Source organism: Heteronotia binoei, chromosome 10 (assembly GCF_032191835.1).
Source record: "Heteronotia binoei isolate CCM8104 ecotype False Entrance Well chromosome 10, APGP_CSIRO_Hbin_v1, whole genome shotgun sequence".
Classification (NCBI taxonomy): Eukaryota; Metazoa; Chordata; class Lepidosauria; order Squamata; family Gekkonidae; genus Heteronotia; species Heteronotia binoei.
Window position 1 is genome coordinate 19,296,999 of NC_083232.1, and position 21,210 is coordinate 19,318,208.

Consider the following 21,210-nt stretch of genomic DNA (forward strand, 5'->3'; position numbering starts at 1 on the left):
GTACTTGGCATTATATGCTGATACAGCAGACACTCAGGTAGGGGTGGGGAGAGGACCACTGCTGTATCCATGCAGAGCTATGAGCAATCAGCCTTTATCCCTGCCCTTGACAATAAATGACATCCTAGTGAAATAAGTAAAGCCAGGTACCTGGAATATATGGCAATATTTGATGGTAGCCAAATAACAGAGAGGTAGCCAGCTTGAGGTTGACTCAGCCTTCCATCCTTCCGAGGTGGGTAAAATGAGTACCCAGGTTGCTGGGGGAAAGTGTAGATGACTGGGGAAGGCAATGGCAAGAAGTCTACCGTGAAAACATCGTAAAAGCAACATCACCCCAGAGTCAGAAACAACTGACTACCTTTACCTTTTTTTTAAATAACAGAGAACAAATTGATCAGTCACAATTCCCAGCACCCACACTGTTGGCATTTGCCTTCTTTCTTTACCCTGTCCTCTCCTTTACCCGAATGAATGTCTGAAAGGAAGCTTGGTTCAAAACCCTAACCCCCCCTCCCACATGCCAGTGTGCCAGTACTGTGATTATGGACCTGCCAATGGGTAAACATTGTTGCTAGCTAGTTTTATGCAACAGCTTTTAAAAAAAATTGGATTGGGGGTACCTGATTGTGAACAGAAGACGGTCTCTGAAATGCTTTTAATGGTGGGAAGGGAAAGGATGCAAAAACACATGGAAGACGCCATATCCGATTTCAGTGGCGGCTCCTCTTCACTAGATAGGTCTGTAGGGAGACCTTTTTGGCTGTGTCCCTTTGATGGATCACTTGACAGATCAACTCAGGTTTATTTCATCTAAATGCTTTATCTGGCATGCGCATCCCCCCCCCCCTTGCTGTTAGGTGATTTTTGAATTGCTTTCGAAAAGATTACATGGATAAATACAGCATTGTCGTCCTTAATAGAAACCTGTGCTGTGAGGTCGGTGGGCTGCAAGATCTGTAACAGTGCCGTTGACAGTGAAGTATAGCCTTATCGAAAGCCGAATTCATAAGAGGCTGCTCCGGGACACTCCACCCCTGTCCTTCTGTGTATCCTGACAATGTTATCTGTCCTCTCAGTGCAGAGTATCAAATGTCTGTCACGAGTATAGAAATTAATTTAATGTCACCTGAAGACATGCAATTAATCTTTTGGAGGTTTTCATAATACCTTTACAGAAAGAGTTGCCAGTTTGGCGGATTTGGATTTTGGGGTTTAGTTGAAGATAAGGAAAATTAATTTTTCATCAGGGTTAATACAAGCTAGCCGGGCCACAAAGGCTGAAGAGAGATGGTTGGGGAATTTGTCAAGTGTTGTCACTCTGGAATAATGCTGCTTAACGTCTGATAGGTGTAATCAAGAGTTGAGATTTCTATAGGAGGGGATTAATCAATTTGCCCGCTGCAGAATGCAAGTGAGCGATATCCCTCGTTCGTGAGGTTTTAAGAATTAAAGTAAGATTTGATCTGTCAAATTGCAGGAAGCTCTGACACTATCAGTGGGCAGGGTTTTTTTTTTTAATATAATCACGACATCCTCAAAGCATTTGTTATAAATAAATTTGTCTGGGAAAATATTGGTGGCAAACAAACTTTGTCTTCATTGTGAAGCTGTCAGGAGGGCCGTAGTGGAGGGCACAGCTTACAAAACTCTGGCATCCCTCTATTGGTCTTGCTACCATAAAGTAATTTTTTTACAGGTGTTCTCTTAAATTTCTGGTGATAAGGACCAGAGTTCCCTCTAGGAGAGCCAGTTTGGTGTAGTGGTTAAGTGTGCAGACTCTTATCTGGGAGCACCAGGTTTGATTCCCCACTCCTCCACTTGCACCTGCTGGAATGGCCCTGGGTCAGCCATAGCCCTGGCAGAGGTTGTCCTTGAAAGGGCAGCTGCTGGGAGAGTCCTATCAGCCCCACCCACCTCAGAGGGTGTCTGTTGTGGGGGAGGAAGGTAAAGGAGATTGTGAGCCGCTCTGAGACTCTTCGGAGTGGAGGGCGGGATATAAATCCAATATCTTCTTCTTCTAAGCTGCAGAGTCTTGTGAGCAAAAATTCTACTTTGTGAACTACTGGCATTAAAGTTGTGAGCTTCTGCATAAATGAGTGTGCTCTGGGGTCATGAGCTTCTGCATAAATGAGTGTGCTCTGGGGTCATCCTTCCTGAGCTAAGACAAAAATGTGTGAGCTGGAGGCTAAAAATCTGTGACCTGGCTCACGCTAACTCAGTTTAGAGGGAACTCTGATAAGGACACACTTCTGCAACCCCAAAAAAGGACTGAAGTAGAGACAGTTGAAAGTGAATGAAACATTTGGTGTGACTCAGCACAGTAGGGCCTTCAAGATGAACAATTAGGATTACGTCAGATCCAAGGGGATAACATCTAAAGATGAAATGCCAAAGAGCTAGCTAGCCATCTTAGTCCAAAGCAACTAAAACAGTTTTATAGAATCATAAAGACAAACACGTGGCATAAGCTTTTATGAGCTATGGCCTGTTTTGGGTGCATGGATTGGTAACCTCATTTGACAGGACATTTGCGTGCATGTGCTTTTGCTGTCTCTTACTTGTGAATGCACTTAAACATCTTCTGGTTCCTGGGAGTTAGTAAGGGCTTATTCTTTGGTATGAAATGAGATCTGATCTTGTCAGATCTCAGAAGTTAAGCAAGGTCAGCCCTGGTTAGTACTTGGATTGGAGACCAGACCACAGAGGAAGTCCAGGGTTGCTACGCATAGGCAGGCGATGGCAAGCCACCTCTGAATGTCTGTTGCCTTGAAACCCCTGTGGTGTCAGCATGTGTTGGCTGCAACTTGATGGCCAAAAAGTGCACTATAACGATGGGGCGGACAAATATATATTTTTAACTTCCTCCTTTAAATCTGTTGGCTCTTTTGTCTACAGATCAACAGTTTCAAGTTTTGATGTGGCCAGGGCTTTTTTCATTTCGCTTTTCACTTGCAGTAGGTCAGCTTCCTCATGTGTATAATCCTACCCCTTGGTTATCACTTGGCATACAAAGACTATCAACAACAAAAAAGTTGAAGTGTGATTTGCAAGTGTGCCATTAACTTGCAGTGAGGGCGTGGGTGTGCTTTATTGTTTCAAAGTTTGAGGATCAGCAGATCTCCCAAAGCATTTCACGAGCGTAACTTGCTGGCTGGTTAGTAGCTCCATTCCGAGTCTTGCTTCCTCAGCAGAAGTGTTGAGGTTGGAACATGCCTACCGCTGGGAGCTCAGCTTTAGAAACCATGCGTGATGCTCACATTGCAGGCAGAGACTGCACGCTGAATGCTCCAGCAGAAATATTTTACTATACGAGGTAAAAAGTCTTTGAAAAGGCAAACCTGGCAGAAGCTGAATTCTGCTAGCTCTTGGTCCCACGGCAGCATTAAATGTGCATTGACATTATTTTTAGAACTGTTTGTGTCTCTTTAGGATGCAAAAATCTAGGCTTGCATTTTAACCTTCAAATGTCCCTCCTAAACAATTCATTGGGAGAATTGCCTAATATTGGTCAGTAGATTTCTGTGAATAATTTGGCCACATTGGTGGAATCTGCTGCTAGGGGCCAGAATCGATGCAGGAGAAGAGGGTGGATTTACATGTTGCATAAAGAATGTAAGCACCCTGCTGTATCGTACTAGCAGTCCATCTGGTCCAGCATCCTGTTCCCCCTCCCCAATGGTGAACTAAATTCTTGGGCTCCAAGCACAGCATGAAGACCAGAGCCTAGTACTGCTGAATTTCCCCCTTTCTTTTTAGTATTCAGGGCCATATCACCTCTGAACGTGGAGGCTTCATTGAACTACCGTGGTTCAGAGCAGTCAGTAGACCTCTTTCTCTGAATTTTGTTTGTCTTCCTTCAGAGCTAGTAGCTGCTACAGCATCACATGGTGGTATGTGTGGCATTTTGTAGACTCCTGAACAGCATGTAATTGTCTTCTTCAGGGGGGTGAGAACATTGGCCTTTCTCATCCAGAGGGGCCTCCCCACCGGCTCCAGCAGCCAGCTGAGCAGAGACATCAGCCAGTGCGGAAAGTTACATTGACAAAGGGGACAGTCCAACAACCGCATCAGCACCAGACCCATCAACACCCGCTGGCACAAATTCACTCAACAGTTCCTCAGGGGCTGAAAAACATCCAGGGGATTCATCCAACTAAAAAGGTGATTGAGATTTGTACTAGTGCTGCGCTGTTTGCTTGGGGGAAAAAATAGCCAGAAATAGCTACCTCTGGTTGTCCACAAGTTGATTTGAGAAGCAGTTGAGGGGGAGGTTTTCCAAGGATGGCATATAAAGTGTTAGGTACTTGCTGGCTTGTCATTTTGAAGTTAGCATGGATCACTGACACCTGAAATGTGTGGATCCATGCCAGTGGTTCTATAGACAGCTTATAAAATGTGCAGTTCACATTTTATAAGTTGTCCACTGCAATGGTAAAGAAATGCCCAGAATCATCAGTTCCTCTGTTTTTCAGAAGTTGACATGTGTTTTGTACCTCAGAAAATTGCCCTCTTCCTTTAAGGCCAGTGGAACCTCTGAAATCGGCAGGTGGGGGGGAGGGGAAGGGATACTTCTCCAGAAGCCTCTGTGGGATTCTGAACTGAGGAATACTCCCTCTAAGCTGTGGAGTTTTGTGAGCAAAAATTCTACTTTGTGAGCCACTGGCATTAAAGTTGTGAGCTACTGCAGAAATTAGTGTGCTTTGGGGCCATTTTTCCTGAGCTAAAACAAAAATGTGTGAGCTGGAGGCTAAAAAAATTGAGCTAACTCACACTAACTAGCTTAGAGGGAACACTTGTGGGGACAACCAACCAGCCAGCAGGCAAAGCTAAATATCCTCAGGGAGGCAACAGAATAATCACTTTCTCTTGTGACATTGTTATTGCAGTTCCCACATAGCTGCACGTTTGCAGCCAGTGAGGAAATTTGAGCGTTTAACAAAGGCGTTCTAAACATGTGGGCCTTTAAAATTTGCCAGCAGTGACGTGACACCTTTTTATCGCCCTCTGCTTTCATCATCTCCTTCTAAGTGAATTACTAACTTTCCCGTTGCTTGTCAGGATGAGTTAGGGGAGACAGCCAGGAAATCAACAATGCAACTCACTTTTGTTCTGTTGTCGGCAGGTCATTATGCACGGGAGAGGCAGAGGCATTGCGGGCCAGATGGGCCGAGGCCGCTTGATGCCGAATAAACAGAATCTGCGAGTGGTGGAGTGCAGACCGCAGCCCTGCGTCGTGTCAGTTGAAGGGCTTTCTTCGTCAACTACCAACGTCCAACTGAAAAACCTGCTGATGTCAGTAGGACCCATTCAGGTAGATCACCCTGGGCTTCCGTTACTTGTGCCAGAAATCTTTCATCCTACAAAGCTCACTGTAACAACTAGGAAAAGCATTTGGGAGTGGCGTGAGAGGGGGAATGTGAGTGGTTAACTACATGTATTTAATGGTGTTTTCCCCTCCTGGTTGTGTCTGAAAGGAAAAAATTTCTAGATCAAAGAACTGACATTCAGCGGTGATGCAGGAAAACAGAGCAGAGGATTAATGTGTCTTGCAGTTGCCTCTCCTCACTGCTCCAGAATTTCTCTTCTGAGAGTCAGTTTGGTGTAATGGTTAAGTGTGCAGACTGTTATCTGGGAGAACCGGGTTTGATTCCCCACTCCTCCACTTGCACTTGCTGGAATGGCCTTGGATCAGCCATAGCTCTGGCAGGTGTTGTCCTTGAAAGGGCAGCTTCTGTGAGAGCCCTCTCCAGCCCCACCCACCTCACAGGGTGTCTGTTGTGGGGGAGGAAGAGAAAGGAGATTGTGAGCCTCTCTTGAGATTCAGAGTGGAGGGCGGGATATAAATCCAATATCTTCTTCCTCTTACAGCTCCTGTCACAAAAAACACAGGGTGCTCCTGAGGAAGCGCAGAGGAATTTTTTTTTTTAAAAAGCACCTAGAAAAATAATGTGTAAACCCACAGAGAAGAATGTGTTGTTAGATGGAATTGGGAGAGGGTTTGGTGGTGTTCCTCGCAAACAGTTTATGACTTTTGTCTTATCCACATGAGCAAGAATGATTATTATAAGATTCTCTTTCTCCTGCCACTCCCAGTGTGTTGAGTTGAGGCTTGTAGAAAGTGCAGTCATTTGCCCATGGTGTATCCTCAGGCCATGGGCAATGCAACTTCTAGAGCAAGTGTGGGGGATTAGTAATGATCCTCCCATTTCAGATGGTTGCCTGTATGCCATGAGGGGGCAGAAATGAAAGAGTTTGAATTGAGGCGTGCTTATGGGGTGAGATCTCCTCCCATCAGTAAAATCTTCAGGATTTGGAATTCAGCAGCGTTTTAAAAGTGGGGAAGGGAGGCTTATGGAGTGTGGCTCTTCCTACTTTTAGAGCTTGGAAATGTAAGGTTCCACTTATCCCAGGATATTATTCTGCCCATCTTTTTTCCTGCACCAAGCTCTGAAAAGGAATGATTGTTGCACTCTCTAGATGTTAGAAAGGCTTTATTATTTTACCTTACAAGAACCCTGGGGTTCTGCAGGGATAGAGCACTGTTTATATGTTTCACTGGTCCTAATACAGGAAAGAGTGCTTCAACTTAAAAGACTTTTTCCTAGTGGATTATCTGCTATGGTGCAGCCAGGTTGCCATGCCCACTTAATATTCATGCCCATTCTACGAGAGCTGTAGCTTCTTTGGCAGCTTTCTTCAATGGATTACCATTGATGGAGATCTGCCAAGCTGCTACTTGGTCATCAGCAGACATGTTCATGTCCCACTACGCTTTGGGTCTGCAGGCAAGGCAAGAAGCTCGAGTGGGAAAGGCAGTGCATTATTCATGGTTCAAGTGAGGAGAGCGTGCCCCACCAGCCTGGTAAGTAGCTCGCGATGATCCCTATGTGAGACTGCACAGAAGACGGATGATGAAAACAAAGTTGCACTCACCTGTAACTATTGTTCATTTAGTATCTTCTGTGCAGGCACACATACACGCCCTTCTGCCCCACTGCATGCTCTGGCTTTGACAGTGCTAGAGGTACTGAGGGTGGGGCCACTGCTGTGCAGGTCACTGCGTAGGAACAGGTTTCTGACTCCAGCGTACAGCACCTCCTGGAGGCTTTCAGCTGTAAAAAACCTGTCTGATGGCCGGTCAGCTCACGCACAGTCTTCCCATGTGTGCCTGCACAGATGATAAACAGTAGTTACAGGTAAGTGCAGCTTTGTTTTTCTTGTCTTTTCTTGGTTTCTGCAGAAGGATACCATGAAGTATAAGAATATTTTGCCTGGTGTCTCTCTCTTTTACAGTCTGTAAAAGCCTAAGGCAGATAGGATTCATAGAACTCGTGGACTAAGCTCTTGTATATCTAGGTTTTGTTTTTTTAAAAAGTTATTTATATTTTAAATGAGTGATGTTTTAAAAGCACCAACTTAAAAGATTCTTTTTATGGCTCTGGGATAGGGAGGCTGAATGAAGGTCCTGTTTTTTTTAGCACATCCCACATAGCCTTCTTAAAGTAATGGTATTGCCTAATGCTGGCTTACAGTAATTTCAAGTGTGTGCTGAGATCTAACTTTAAAAGCTTGTAGGTAAACAAAAATAAGACGAAATAACAAAACAGGGGAATCATATAGCACATGAATCAAACTGTTATGTTTTCACCACTTTTATCTGCTAAGATCTCTTTGATCTTCATATAGGGCCGCTCCTAAAGACAGAATTGAGTTGCTGTGATCATCTTCATCCTCATGTCTTCATCTTTTCATTCGCTCCTTGTTGCTGTCCAAATCAGCATCAACAACCTTGTCCGGTAACCCGATATTTCCCTTTGCAAATTGCACAGGAAAGTGCACTGCTGGTCCTTTGTAGGCTCCTGCCAGCAAAGGCCAAAGTTACCCAGTGAAGTAGAGAAGCCTCTTAAAAACAAAGTGCACACAAACTCTTGTAGAGGAAGAGCCCATGTAGTAAAGAGCACTTTGGAGAGTTGCATTCAACTTCCAAATCCATATGCAGAGTGATTTCAAGCTTTTTTTTACATGCGTGGTTCTAGGAAATTATGCATTGTTATGCATGCAGAAGATATGTATGTGTTTTAGGAAGTGATAAAAATGTGAGTAGCATGGTCATTGATTGAGTTTGAAGTTTCTTTAGAAGAAGGGAAAGTTGAGTTTGCTGTTATCACTGCAACTAAGACATGCAGACTTAACTCCATTTTATATGTTTTCCTAGCACCTGTACTTGGACTCCCCAAAGCAGTCGCTGGTGAAGTAAGTTATTAGGATCATAATCATGAGTAATAAGGAGATTTAATGTCATCATCTTAAATATTTTTTCTCTGAATTTCCTTGCCACACAAAAGGCCCTCTTCACTTACGCAGCTGCTGGTTTTCCATTTGATTCTGCATGCTTACCGCTCAGCAGGGTCCCATGGAAAAGCAGTGGAATTTTTTCCAGTTTGTAAGTAGAATATATAGCGGAAAAAAATGTATGTTAGAATAATATTCCTTTCTCCTAAACCAGGGGTCCCCAGTCTTTTTGCTAATGTGGGCACCTCTGAAAATTTGGCACAGAGTGATGGTCACAATCACGGGTGGTTGCCACAAGAGGCAGAGCCTGCTGCAAAATCACCTCTACAGTGGGTGGAGCCACACTCAAAAACAGGAAGCTCAGGCGCTGGGGAGGAAGTAACTTTAAAAAGACTCAAGGAAAAAAGAGAGTGTAGTACCAGCATTCTAGTGGCAGCTGCTGCTGAAATGTTATTGGATTCTGCACAGCCATCTCCACTGCATCAGATCTCCACTGGCCATTCAGAAGCCCTGCTGGGCAAGAACCCCCCTTGTCCCACCCACTTTACTAAAACATTGGTGGAGGGCCCCAGGCAAAGTATTGGTGGGCGCCATGTTGGGAACCCCATCCTATATAAATGTAGACTTGAATTTAAATTCATTTGAGACGTAAAACAAATATTTAATGTAGCGTGTTCCTTAGTAAATATAAATTCAGATTCACTTATGTTTCTTAACTACTGTGTTTCAGTGCAAGCGCAGATATGTTTTAATTTGTGTTTGATGCCACTGAGAGCCCTGGCATTCAAGGTCCCAAAAATAAGATTTTCAAAACCTTGACACCAGTTGCGGGTCGCGTGCAAACAGCCGTGATCCAAAGTTGAGGTTGGCTACAAATCATGAAAGTGCCTTCTCACGTTTGCTTTATTCCCGTGGGAAAGTTGACTTGCTGGCTTAATCCTTTCCAGGGCTTTTTTTTGTAGCAGGAACTTCTTTGCATATCAGGCCACGCACCCTGAAGTAGCCAATCCTCCAAGAGCTTACAGCAGGCCCTGTAGGAAGAGCCCTGTAAGCTCCAGGGGGATTGGCTACATCAGGGGTGTGTGGCCTCATATGCAAAGAAGTTCCTGCTACAAAAAAAGCCCTGATCGTTTCCAAAACGATTAATGTGGTATAGTTAAAAGTTTTGTGGACTGTCGCCCTGAGAAAATGGTGCTGTGGCTAAACCCAGCTGCTTCTTCTTTTTCTCCCAATTGGCTCTCACAGGAGGCTGGAGGCGAAAACATTGGGAGAAAGCCCAGCAGTAGTTGAGAGAGAAGCACCTAACTTGGTTGTGGTGAGGATCAGTTATTAGCAGCAGGGCCGAAGAAGTTTCAGGAGAGGGAGAGTGCCAGTGGCACAGGAGGAAGTCGCTGCACGCTGCAGATGGGGCATGACCCCGCCCCGTAGTCTCTCTTGTCCCTTGCGTTGAGACTGATGGACATTTGAACTTGCCTTGCCCCTCAGGGTTGAGGAAATTATTTGCAATTAGTTCCCTGTTTGGCGGGAGAAGATTTGTTCCTGTTGTTAAATGCAAACAGCATCTTTTTTTGTAAAGTTTTCCTGTATACAGTGGCTAGATCTGGCTTTACAAAGTGTTATTTAGTTAAACTGGTTAACAGCTGACGATGGGGTGGACCTAGCAGGTTAAAGAAGGCTGTTCATAAAAACAGAGCAGAGCCACATGACAAAGGACGAGGAGAGCACAGACTTTTAGCAACCATCTTGTCCAGACCAACATCCTGGGAGTTAGATGCTATCATCCCTGTATGGCTGTTGTCATACTGCTGCATGGCACACCTTTGTGTATTCACTTTATGTTTAAAAATGCTAACATTCACAGCTTAAAAGCTGCAGATGTGTTTGTTATATATTTTTTTTTCCTTTTTAAAAATCCAGTGTTGCATTCACACTGCCAAAGCCATCTTGCTTTTTTGAGAGGCAATGCAGAAACCTCCAGCCCAAGACTGGTTCTGACTAGTCTGATGAAGGCTTTAAAAAGAGCAACTTCAAGAATGCCTAGAAGCGGCTTTTCTGAGAATTGGAAGCCAGTAGTTTCCACTTTGTTCTGTACTCAGTATGAAAAGATAGTTGAGAATGGTTTGACAGACAGGTTTCACATTTCCTCTTTCCCATATTCATCTCTGATGGTGAAATTTTCCATGCCCATTTTTGTTAAATGCAAAAATGGGGACACTTAAGAAATGCTGGAAAAGGTGAAAGGGGCCTTTTCATTCGTCTTCACAGAGCAATCAAACGAAAACATTTGGATACTGTTGTATTCTGTGTTTAAACACTAAAAAATTATGATATGCAGGATCTGGTTCACAGGTTTCGAAATTCTTTCTATGGGGAATTCTTGCCAGTGATTTCCATGATTTCGTTTTCATTGAAAAATGTATTTTGTAAACCTGTTTAAGGATCATTTACAAATAACTTGTTATATACTGGATGGATCCTGATTATCTTTCCTGTATCTCCCTCAAGGCTTTTTTTTAATCAGGAACTCCTTTGCATATTAGGCCACACATCCCTGATGTAGCCAATCCTCCTGGATATAACAGTAGGCCCTGTTCTAAGAGCCCTGTAAGCTCTTGGAGGATTGGCTACATCAGGGTGTGTGGCCTAATATGCAAAGGAGTTCCTGCTATAAAAAAAGCCCTGCCCCTCGCCCTCAGCAGTCACATCTAACTGTGGGAAACTTAATTCCCATTGACAGTTGTGAGAGCTGCATGTAGTAGCCACACAGCTGGAGGGAGGTGATGGCGGGGAGAAGGAAGGGAGAGAACTTGCCCCCTTCTCCCTCTTTTTGTTAAGAGATCTGCACTAGTGGGGAGAGCAATTGTTTCCCCACTTTGACCCCTTGAGCTACATAGCTGTTAGTTCTCATGGGTCTTGTGACACCCAGGAATCATCCTTCCCAGGATCAAATGGGACTTCTGGGAGGAAGGGAGCACAAGGAAGGATCCACGACTATCAGTATGTTCTGCGAAAATGGTCATAAGATCCAGCCCTGCGTAGGGCGCGCTCACTGTTTCAAAAATAAGCACATGTCGATTGTGGTGGAACACTTACCATGTAATAATAGATGTGGGTATACTTTTAGTTTAAGTGATAGCGCTTAGAAGTGACTGAAAATGTATCTTTGTATCGAATGAATGCCTACCATTAACTGACACTAAGCAGATGTGAAACAGAATTTTTTGTAGCTCTAAAACTGGTGGCAGTGAACCAGATGTTCAGGTAGCCTAACTGATGGTTGGGATACAGGAAGCTTCAGTCTGTTATCACTTAAACTAATCAGGCAAACCCAGCCTTCCACAAATGAGCGGAATGTTAGCAGTAGGGCTCAGGCCTCAACCAAGGCTTACGCACTACAGTCACTGCCAAGAAAGTTGATTGAAAAATAGACTATTGGTTAGCTTAGTGTTAGTGTTCTGCATTACTTCTGAGCGATAGGCTAAAATTATGTTGAAGGACTAATTGTGATACTAAGAAAGTGTATGTTCTGTACGTAATATATTTTTTTCGAGTAAACTTTATGTAAGTTATTTTTATGTAGTTTTATTTTTCTGTAATAAAAATTCTATCACTTTATGGTCCATATGTTGCGCCTTGCAATAAAAAGTACAATAACCACACCTGGTCATGGCTGCTGTTCCTTGGGGAGGGGGCTGTGGTTCAGCGGTTAGAGTATCTGGCTGGTGTATAGAAAGTCCCAGGCTCAATCCCTGACATCTCCAGAAAAGAGGATCAGGTTGTAGGTGAGGGGAGAGATCTCTGCCTGAGACCCTGGAGAGCCCCTGCCAGCCTGAGTAGATGGTACTGACTGTGATGCCCCATTGGGCCAATTCAGTCTAAGGCAGCTTTGTTGTCTTCATATTAATCAACCTACCATTCAGATCTTATTTATTAGACTTATATCTCACCCTCCCCGCCAAAGCAGGCTCGGGGCGGCTTACGTATCAATAAAACGTTACATAAAACCAGTTAAAACAGATATAGAAAAGAATACATTAAAAACACTAAGATATTACAGGTGCTGTAACAAGGATCTTAAAACGATGGCGGATAGTTGCCTATCCATTCCATATCTCATTTCAGCTGTTACACCCATATGTTCCGTTAAAAAATCATAGGATCAGGCCTGTGCTTCAAGGTGGTTCAGATCACTTCATTCAAGGTTGCAGTCTCCAATCTTAGCCATCAAAGGCTTGGTGGAAGAACACTTTTTTTTTTTCTTTTTAATGATGAATGATGGTAACCCTTAGCATGCTCATGTTTTCCGTTGATTGTAGTTCTACTTTGATTTCATGTATTCTAGCCAGACCCTCTCCATTACATCCATAGTAAAGAGCTCCATACTCAGGGTAAGAAGTCCCAGGAGTTTTCTTTTTGAACAGGTTAAAGCAACGAGCAGTTGGGCGGCTTCATTGCACTAATACTGTAGTCTGCTAAGGACAAGTAGGTAAAACAGTAGTATTAGGGCTTTTGTTGAAGGAAGCAAGAGTTGCTGCTAAGGCAGATTTGGGGGCAGAGTTTGAAAAATCTTGCACAGAAGGAAAATAGCTGTTCAGCAAGTGGTAGCCCAAGAGTTCTGCAGCAGTTCTTCTCACACTTATACGATCATGGAGTTGGAAGGGTCCAGAGAGGCCATCTAGTCCATGCAGGATAAGCCTAGAGCATGGGTGGCCGAACTGGCTCGGGAGCCACAAGTGCTGGTTCTTGAAGCCCCCACCGCTCCATCAGCCATCTTGGGTAGGGCATTTCTGTTTAAATAAGTTCTCCAAACCAAGTCAGCTGGTGGCTTGGAGAATGCATTTAAAGTTGCTTTCTTTCCACCTCTCTCTACCCTGTCCCTCCCCCCTCTATTAGTCTTCCTTCCTCTGACATTTGTTCTTTGTGGCTCTTATGTTAAGCAAGTTTGGCCACCGCTGGCCTAGAGCCTCCCTGACAAATGTTTATCCAGCTGCTGCCAGTGAGAATAAAAGCACTGATAACTGTCTTTCAAGAGAAGAGTCATTGTTTGATATGTAACATCTGGATAGGCTCTACAGGTGACAAGAATAGTTCAGCACCTCTCTAGACAGCTGATTTCACAGATGAGTGGCTCTTACTATAAGTCCCCCCCACCCTCATATCCAGCTAGTACCTCTCCACACATGATTTAAACCCTTTACTACATGTTACTTCTTCTTGCAGAAGATGTTGCACAGCATCTTGCGCAAGCTGAAGAGTGTCTTGGGATGATTTTGTTTCCTGTATCTCACACAGAGCCCTAGCACAAGTGTGAAAATTAGGAGTCAGTTAGGGGTTAGAGTGCTGGGCTTAGGAGCCACTGGTTCAAATCCCCATTCTGCCATGGCAGCTTGCTGAGTAGCCTTGGGCCAGCTGCTCTCAGCTTTGCCCATGTCAAAGGGTTCTTGGAAGCATAAAAAGGAGGGAGGAATGATTTAAACCACTGTGAGGAGAAGGAGGAGGAGGTATAGATACTAAATAAACTTCTGCACACAGAGGTCACCTTACAGGCGTAGGAGGGAGCTTTTTGGATCCAGCCTGCCGCTCATAATCTGCTGCTTTGACCCAGAATTACAGTGATAAAATGGCTTCCCTTGGGCATAGTTGGAATTTCCCTTGGCTTGTAATGCAGCAACTGAGCTTAGAAATCCAGCATTCTCTGGATTTCCACCCTTCCAAGGATTGTACCCCCTTCCAAGAGTTATTCCTTATACCAACCATGATAACTTCTCTTGCCTTGAAAATCTTGCAAAATCTCATCCCCTGCCACAAATTCTGTGCGTCCATACGGCACTGCAGAACTCTTGTTGTTCTTTTCTGCTGCTGCAGACAGACTAACACAGCTACTCGTCTTGATCAAATGTCGTTTGTGCTTTTTTATTATTGGAAACAGCTTTGGGAGCCAGTTCTAACCGCAAAGCAAAATAGTAGGGCGTGATACATACAAAATAATTAAGTAGCATCATAGGGAGAGAGATGGTGACATGAACTGGTGTTATAGAAAATGCTGTCAAGCTGTAGCCAACTTATGGTGACTCTTAAGTTACTGCTTGCTAGAAGTTCAATTAAATTTAATTTTTATATTTATACCCCGCCCTACCCCGCAAGCGGGCTCAGGGCGGCTTACAACAATAAAAACAACATATCAAGATTAAAATCCATATATCAAGATTAAAACAGCTTCCTAAAAGAAGTGAGCAGTGACTGAAGAAAGCTCATCGTCTGGGTTTACATCAGCCTCTTTCAGGAGACAGAAACAGTGACGGGGGAAAGGACTGTCAAGTCACAGTGCATGTCCGGTGGGCTCCCTTTGGTTTGGTGGGTTGCAGGTTACACAGCCTGGCCTCAGCAGCGGCCGCCTTCAACCACATCTCATAGTGGAGACAGCAAGTTCCTTCCATCCCTGTTCTGTGTAGTGAGCCCTGATTTTTTTTACAGTGGTCCAATTCTTCCTTTGGGAGGCGGTTTGAAACAAAACTTTGCTCTTGAACAAAATGTAAGAGACACTTGTGTGTGTGTGTGCTTTGTCTTCCACAGAGTTTACAGATGATTCCTCAACAAAGGAAGGCCATTGCAAAATTTAAAGAGCCAGCCGACGCTTTAAAATTTCAACAGAAGTTTCACAGGTAGATTGGTTAACATGCAATTGTCTTTGTGATTTGTACTCTTGGGTTTGGCATCCCAACCCCTCTGTAAGTGCTTTTCTTGCCATATTTCTGTTTTCTTGTGCATTAGTAGATGCATTGCACAGAATTGCAAAGATGCGGTTACTGAACCTTGTAAGAACATATTTATTTATATGTTGGATTTAGAGCCTGCCCTTCCTTGTACAACAGGCCTCAGGGTGGGTAACAACATTCATAAAACAATTCCTATAAACGTAGTTGTTAAGTGTTTTTGCAGTAATATTAACAACTAATCAGATGGCACATTAAAAGAGCACAGTCTAATGCCTCCTATCCAGGGTTGGGGAGTAAAATATATTACAGCTAAGCACTTGGAGGAATAACAAACACAAAAACAGGACTGGGATGGGATGGGCAGGAAGGAGAGAGGGTAGTCTAGTATGGAGACCATCACTGACTCAGTCATAAGTCTTCCCAGGAAGGAACCTTTCCCATGCCCCTTAAGGAGGCAGTGGTTTGCCCTCTCCTCAAAAAACCATCTTTGGATCCAACCATATTGACAAACTACCGGCCGGTGTTGAACTTGCCCTTTTTTGGTAAAGTAATTGCGAGAGCAGTGGCAGTACAGAGATTTTTGGATGATGCTTCCATCTTAGACCCATTTCAGTCGGACTTGCGGCCGGGCCACGGGACGGAGACGGTACTGGTTAGTCACCCTTATGGATGATCTCTTAAGACATCTGGATTGGGGCGGCTTGGCAGTGCTGTTACTGTTAGATCTGTGTTCGATACAGTTGACCACCAGCTACTGTCCCACCGCCTCACCGAGGTGGGCTTACCTCTTTTCTCCAAGGTCGGGACAAGGGGTGGCCATAGGGGGCAGTTTTCTCCCTGTTGTTGTTTACTTTCTATATGCGCCCTCTTGCCCAGATTGTCCGGAGATATGGGCTGCGTTGCCACCAGTATACGGATGACACCCAGCTCTATCTAGCTTCCAGTCCAGCTGTGTCCTGGAAGATCTGAACCTGGCATTGCAAGCCGTAGTGAAATGGCTCAAGCAGAGTCGACTGAAATTGAATCCAGCAAAGACAGAGGTCCTGTGCTTAAGTTGCGGCGGCCAGGGTAGCGAGATCCCTCTGCTGGCCTTTGATGGGATGCCATTAGCACCAGCTTCAAAAAGAGCTTAGGGATGCTCCTGGAGCCTTCACTGACAATGGAGGCCCAGGTACCAGCCACTGCCAAATCCACATTTTACCATCTCAGGCAGATAAGGCAGTTGGTTCCATACCTGGAGTGCAGCAACTTGGCAACAGTGATCCATGCATCCGTTACCTCAATAACAGACTACTGCAGCGCTCTCTACATGGGGCTGCCCCGACTCATATTTGAAGGCTGCAGCTGGTGCAAAACACACCAGTCAGGTTGTTAATGGAGCTACATGTACAGGAGCACATTCAACCTGTGCTGGAAATGTTGCACTGGCTGCCTGTAGCGTTCCAGATTCATTTCAAGATGCTGGTTATAACCTTTAAAGCCCTATATGGCCTGAGCCCTGTCTATCTTCGAGACTGCCTTTCCCCATACATACCCCAGAGAGCACTATGTTCGGGATCCCGAAATCTTAAGATTGCCAGACAGAAGGAAGCTCGATTATCCATCACCAGAGCCAGAGCATTCTCAGTAATAGCCCCTGCTCTGTGGAATGCCCTCCCCAAAAACATCAAGGCCCTACGGGACCTGCCACGATTCTGCGGGGCCTGTAAGACCTCGTTCAAACTTGCTTTCAACGGTTAAGGGAGGTGGCTGTTATTCCGCAGCATCGGCAATCTCACTGAACTGAAAGAACAGAAACTGAAAACATTGGAATAATCAGAATATTAATGTACATCTTGGACGTAATGATTGTAAAATGTATGGAAATGATTTTATTGTATATCCCGTTTTTAAATTTTATGTTTGTTTTAACTGTTGTGAGCCTGAGCCCATTAGGCTCAGCCTGAGCCCATTAGGAGAGGGCAGAATATAAATTTGATTGAATGAATAAATAAAATAATAATACAACTCCAGAAACAATAAAGCAATATAACATGTATTGTAAATGCAAGAAATGCCAGAAATTACAAGAAGAATTACAATATGATAAGAGCAACACACATAATAGAATCTAGCAGACAGGCGAAAACATAAGCCAACCAATAAACCAGAAAAGATGTGTATATAAACGAGTAAATCACTTCCACAGTCAAGGTATATCTTCTCTCAACAGGATCCAATTGTTATTTACACCTGTTTCAGTACCTCTACCTTTTTCAAGAGTAGAGTTAATCATTATAGCTTTATAGCAATTTCAAAAATTACAGTGGATATCAAAGCAGGGGAGTTCCAAACAATGCACGACATAATAGTAAGAAAGTTCAAAGGGCTAGGAATTCCTTATTGTTCTTGGAAAGTTCTGTGCAGTTCTCTTTCTGTCTTCCCAGCCCTGGTTTTTGCTCAGTCATAAGCCTGGCAGAACAGCTCTGTCTTGCAGGCCCTGTGGAACTGCACCAAATCCCGTAGGGCCTGGATCTTGTTCAGCAGAGAGTTTCATCAGGCTGAAGCCTAGTCTGAGAAGGCCCTGGTTCTGGTTGAGGACAGCTGGTTAGTTTTTAGGCTGGGGATCACCAGTAGGTTGAGAAGAGCCCTGCTGGATCAGACCTACCGTATTTTTCAGACCATAAGACGCACTTCCCCCCAAAAAAACAGCGTCTTATGGAGCGAAGGGACGATAGGACGTACCTTCCTCCAGGGGGGGCGATCCGCTGCCTCCGCCTCCAATCCCGGTGCTTCCCCTGTGCCTGCCTGGCTCCAGCTCTGCTTCCAGCAAGCGCTGGGATTGCTCCATGCTGCCCCCACAGCAAACCCAGCGCTTCGCGAGCGCCGGCTGCGGAGGGGGCAGCATGCTTCCTCCGTGCCTGTCCGCCTGGCTCCAGCTCTGATGCTTAAAGCAAGCGCCAGGATCGCTCTCTCCGCCCTCCGATCCCGGCGCTTGCTTTAAGCATCAGAGCTGGAGCCAGGCAGACAGGCACGGAGGAAGCACCCGCCCCCTCCACAAACCCAGCACTTCGCGAGCGCCGGCTGCGGAGGGGGCGGCGTGTTTCCTCTGTGCCTGTCTGCCTGGCTCCAGCTCTGATGCTTAAAGCAAGCGCCGGGATCGGAGGGCGGAGGGAGCGGATCGCCCCCCAGGAGGAAGGTGCGTCCTATGGTCCGGAGCGCCTTATGGACCGAAAAATACGGTATGTTCCATCTAGCCAAGCATCCAGTGAGCAACCAATTCCTCTAGAAGGCCAACAACCTGGCATAGAGGTTGAGGCCTTCCCCTGATGTTGCCTCCTAGCTCTGGGGTTCAGAGGCTGGCTAGCTCTGAATGAGGTTCCCTTTAGTCACCATGGCTAGTAGCCACTGAGAGACCTGTCCTTCATGAATCTGCCTTAATCCGCTTTTAAAGCTGTCTATGCCTGACCTGGATAGCCTGGACTAGCCTGATCTCATCAGAAGCCAAGCAGGGTCACTCCAGGCTAGTATTTGTATGAGACCTCTAAATACCAGGGTCATGATGCAGAAATAGGTAATGGCATACCACCTCTGAACATCTGTTGCCTTGAAAACCCTTATAAGGTCACCGTAAGTCAGCTGTGACTTGATGGTACTTTTCATGTCCATGCATGTAGCCCTCACAACATCCTCTGGTAGTAAATTCCACATTTTTTTAATAGTGAATTCCACATTTTAATCACTCCCTTAGAAGCTGCTGGTTTGGTGAATGTCTCTGGAAGCCACATGGCTTTTTTGTGTCCAGTGTTTTAGCAGGAGGGGCTCCTTTGGGGGGGCTGCCCGCTCTTATTCCCTAAATCTTGGCTAATTTCTCCCAAGACCTGATGCAGATGTCAGCTTTTTAAACAGATCTTCGGCAGAAATTCGTGAGAAAGAAGGCTCTTCGGCACACTGACGCTACGAGCTTATGCATATCCTTTGACCCTTATGCTTTACCCTTCTCCAGGCATATGATAGATCTGTCCCACATCAACGTGGCCCTGATAGTGGAGTGATCTGATGAAGACAGCTGATTCATACACTACAGATGGTGTGTTCTGGAGGAAGCCACGAGGGCAGGATCTCCCTGGGCAGCCTGATCCCAGCTTTTGCAGTACCCCATTTAACCTTCAGACTACTTTGATGACGCTACAGACATCAAAAGCATTGCTGCGAAGGAAGGCTCCAGGAACGGGGATTTAGTCTTGGCTTTGTCTTTTACCGTGTAAATCTGTGGGAACTGCGGGGGATCGTGCCCTGGAGCACGACACACAGCACGCATCAGTGGTTCTCAAGAGATGTACTGTGTGATCAGTGACTCGCACTGAAAGAACACTGACTTTGCAAAGATTTTCTTAAAAACGTTTATTCATAGAAAAGAATACTTGATAATGGTTGCTCTTATCTTCAGTGAGGGGTATTGAAATGACAATGCACCCACACCTCACCTTTCATATCTAAGCAGGTAGGGCCATATAATATGTAGAATAACATGGGCTACATAACTGGTTGGTAGTTGGCCAAGGGGTGCTGAAACTAATTCTGCAACATGGACTCTGTTATATTCTCTCAGCTTTCTTTCCTCTCTTGGTGCTTACTTACAGGAATAACTTTGCCAATTTCAGCTCTTAGCGTAATGAAGTATCTTATATTTTACTTTTCTGGAGTCTCTTGAGATACGCCTCTTTGTATTCATGTATATATATATTTCTTAGATCGCTTTGAAAGGGGGCTTACAAAGTGCACAGGGAGGGAGGGGAAGCTCTTGAGTGTTCCCATTCATTATAATGCTAACCAAAGGTCACAAGCAAAGTCCGTTTCCTGACAGCCTCTTGCAAATTGTCCTGCTGTTGTTCAGTTTGCTCCCAGTAATCTATTGCTTTTGATCCCCACTTCCTTTTTTGGAGACATGCTCTGTCTTTTAACTCGCTACAAAAACCACGTAAATGGCAGAGACTGAGACTGTTGGATTGTACTTTAGTGTGTGTGTCCCCCGCCCCAGGTGAAATCAGGAAGATACTCTATTCTTGAAGACATGGGGGCTCTTCCAGGAATTATGTACAGATTTTAAGGCAGCAGGATGGTGAGAGTAAGTAAAGTTTCCCACTGTCTCTTGCCGTTCTTCCCAAAGGGGAAGGTCTTTTTTTGGCATTGAAAACTGCTTTGCATCCAGCCTAAGGAATCTTCTATAGTTAGCTGTATAAGCACATTCCAGCACTAGTGCATTAGTTGAAATAGGCACCTGTTGAAATTATGGATACTCAAAAATTACTGATAAAGAGCTGGCAATTAGAAAGTGCCTAAGTATTTAATGGGGTCAAAGCTTCTTTAAAAAATCGCCAGCACAGGGAAAAGAATAGTCCGCTGGAAAATGTCATTCCTGATAAAGGCTGCATATGTTGTATGTGAGGCTTAGACTCTGTAGGAGATGACTTTCCAGTCCCCAGTTGAGATGCCAAGCTGCCAATACTAGAAAAAGTCTTTTTAGGCAATACTGCTTACTTCTGCCCCTGGAAATATTTCAGGAATAGCTTAGTTGTCAGTAAAAAGGACAGATGTTTTAAAAGGTGTTATAAACAAATGGCTTGTAAAGGTGAACTGTGACCTCATGGAGTGCCCAGCCTCAAACAGGCCACGGAGGTGAGTTTTGTCCTTAATCCATTCGTTTTGTGCTTGTTGAGGCACCAGGAATCTTGGGTTCCGATGGATCGTCAGTTTTCCTGTGCCCAGAAATGGTAGCTTTGGTTCCTTTGCAGACGTTAAATCTTTTTCTTGTGTTTAGACTCCGATGGCAGTTAAATGTGGTGCTCTTCCTGTTTGCTTCTCCAGAAGGAATAGGTTGGGCAAAATCACGACATCCCTACAGGGGGCCTGAGAAAGAGACGAAGTGCAGGGATTGCAAGCAGCTTTCAGGCTCTGGGCTTAGTCAGAGGCAGGATTGCACGGCTTTGGCCAGGCTTGAAAAACAAAAAAATGCCTTTGTGATGGAGGGGACAGGATGGCACCCCTTGTGCTAACCTCCGTGGGGCTGCTGCTACCGTAGATAACTTTGGACTGGTAAAGAAGCAGTCATTTAAAAAATTATTTCAAGGATTGAAACTCTGACCATGAGAAAAAATAGCTGTGGCATTTAAAAGGTTGGTAGGCGTTTCCGTACAGGTGCTGTAGGAATACTAGGCTT

The 21,210-nt window shown here is 44.8% G+C and overlaps 1 protein-coding gene across 1 annotated transcript in view; it reads left to right on the forward strand.

The window, feature by feature from the left end:
- Nucleotides 1-19,207, forward strand: part of LOC132578180 (RNA-binding protein 33-like) — a 110,247-nt gene extending 91,040 nt beyond the window's left edge. Inside the window, exons 16-19 of the mRNA XM_060248054.1 lie at nt 3,946-4,164; nt 5,126-5,314; nt 14,869-14,957; nt 18,997-19,207. Of these exons, the coding sequence (XP_060104037.1) occupies nt 3,946-4,164; nt 5,126-5,314; nt 14,869-14,957; nt 18,997-19,045 (546 nt within the window). The 3' untranslated portion in view covers nt 19,046-19,207. The remainder of the gene's footprint in view (nt 1-3,945; nt 4,165-5,125; nt 5,315-14,868; nt 14,958-18,996) is intronic.
- Nucleotides 19,208-21,210: the final 2,003 nt, after the last annotated feature.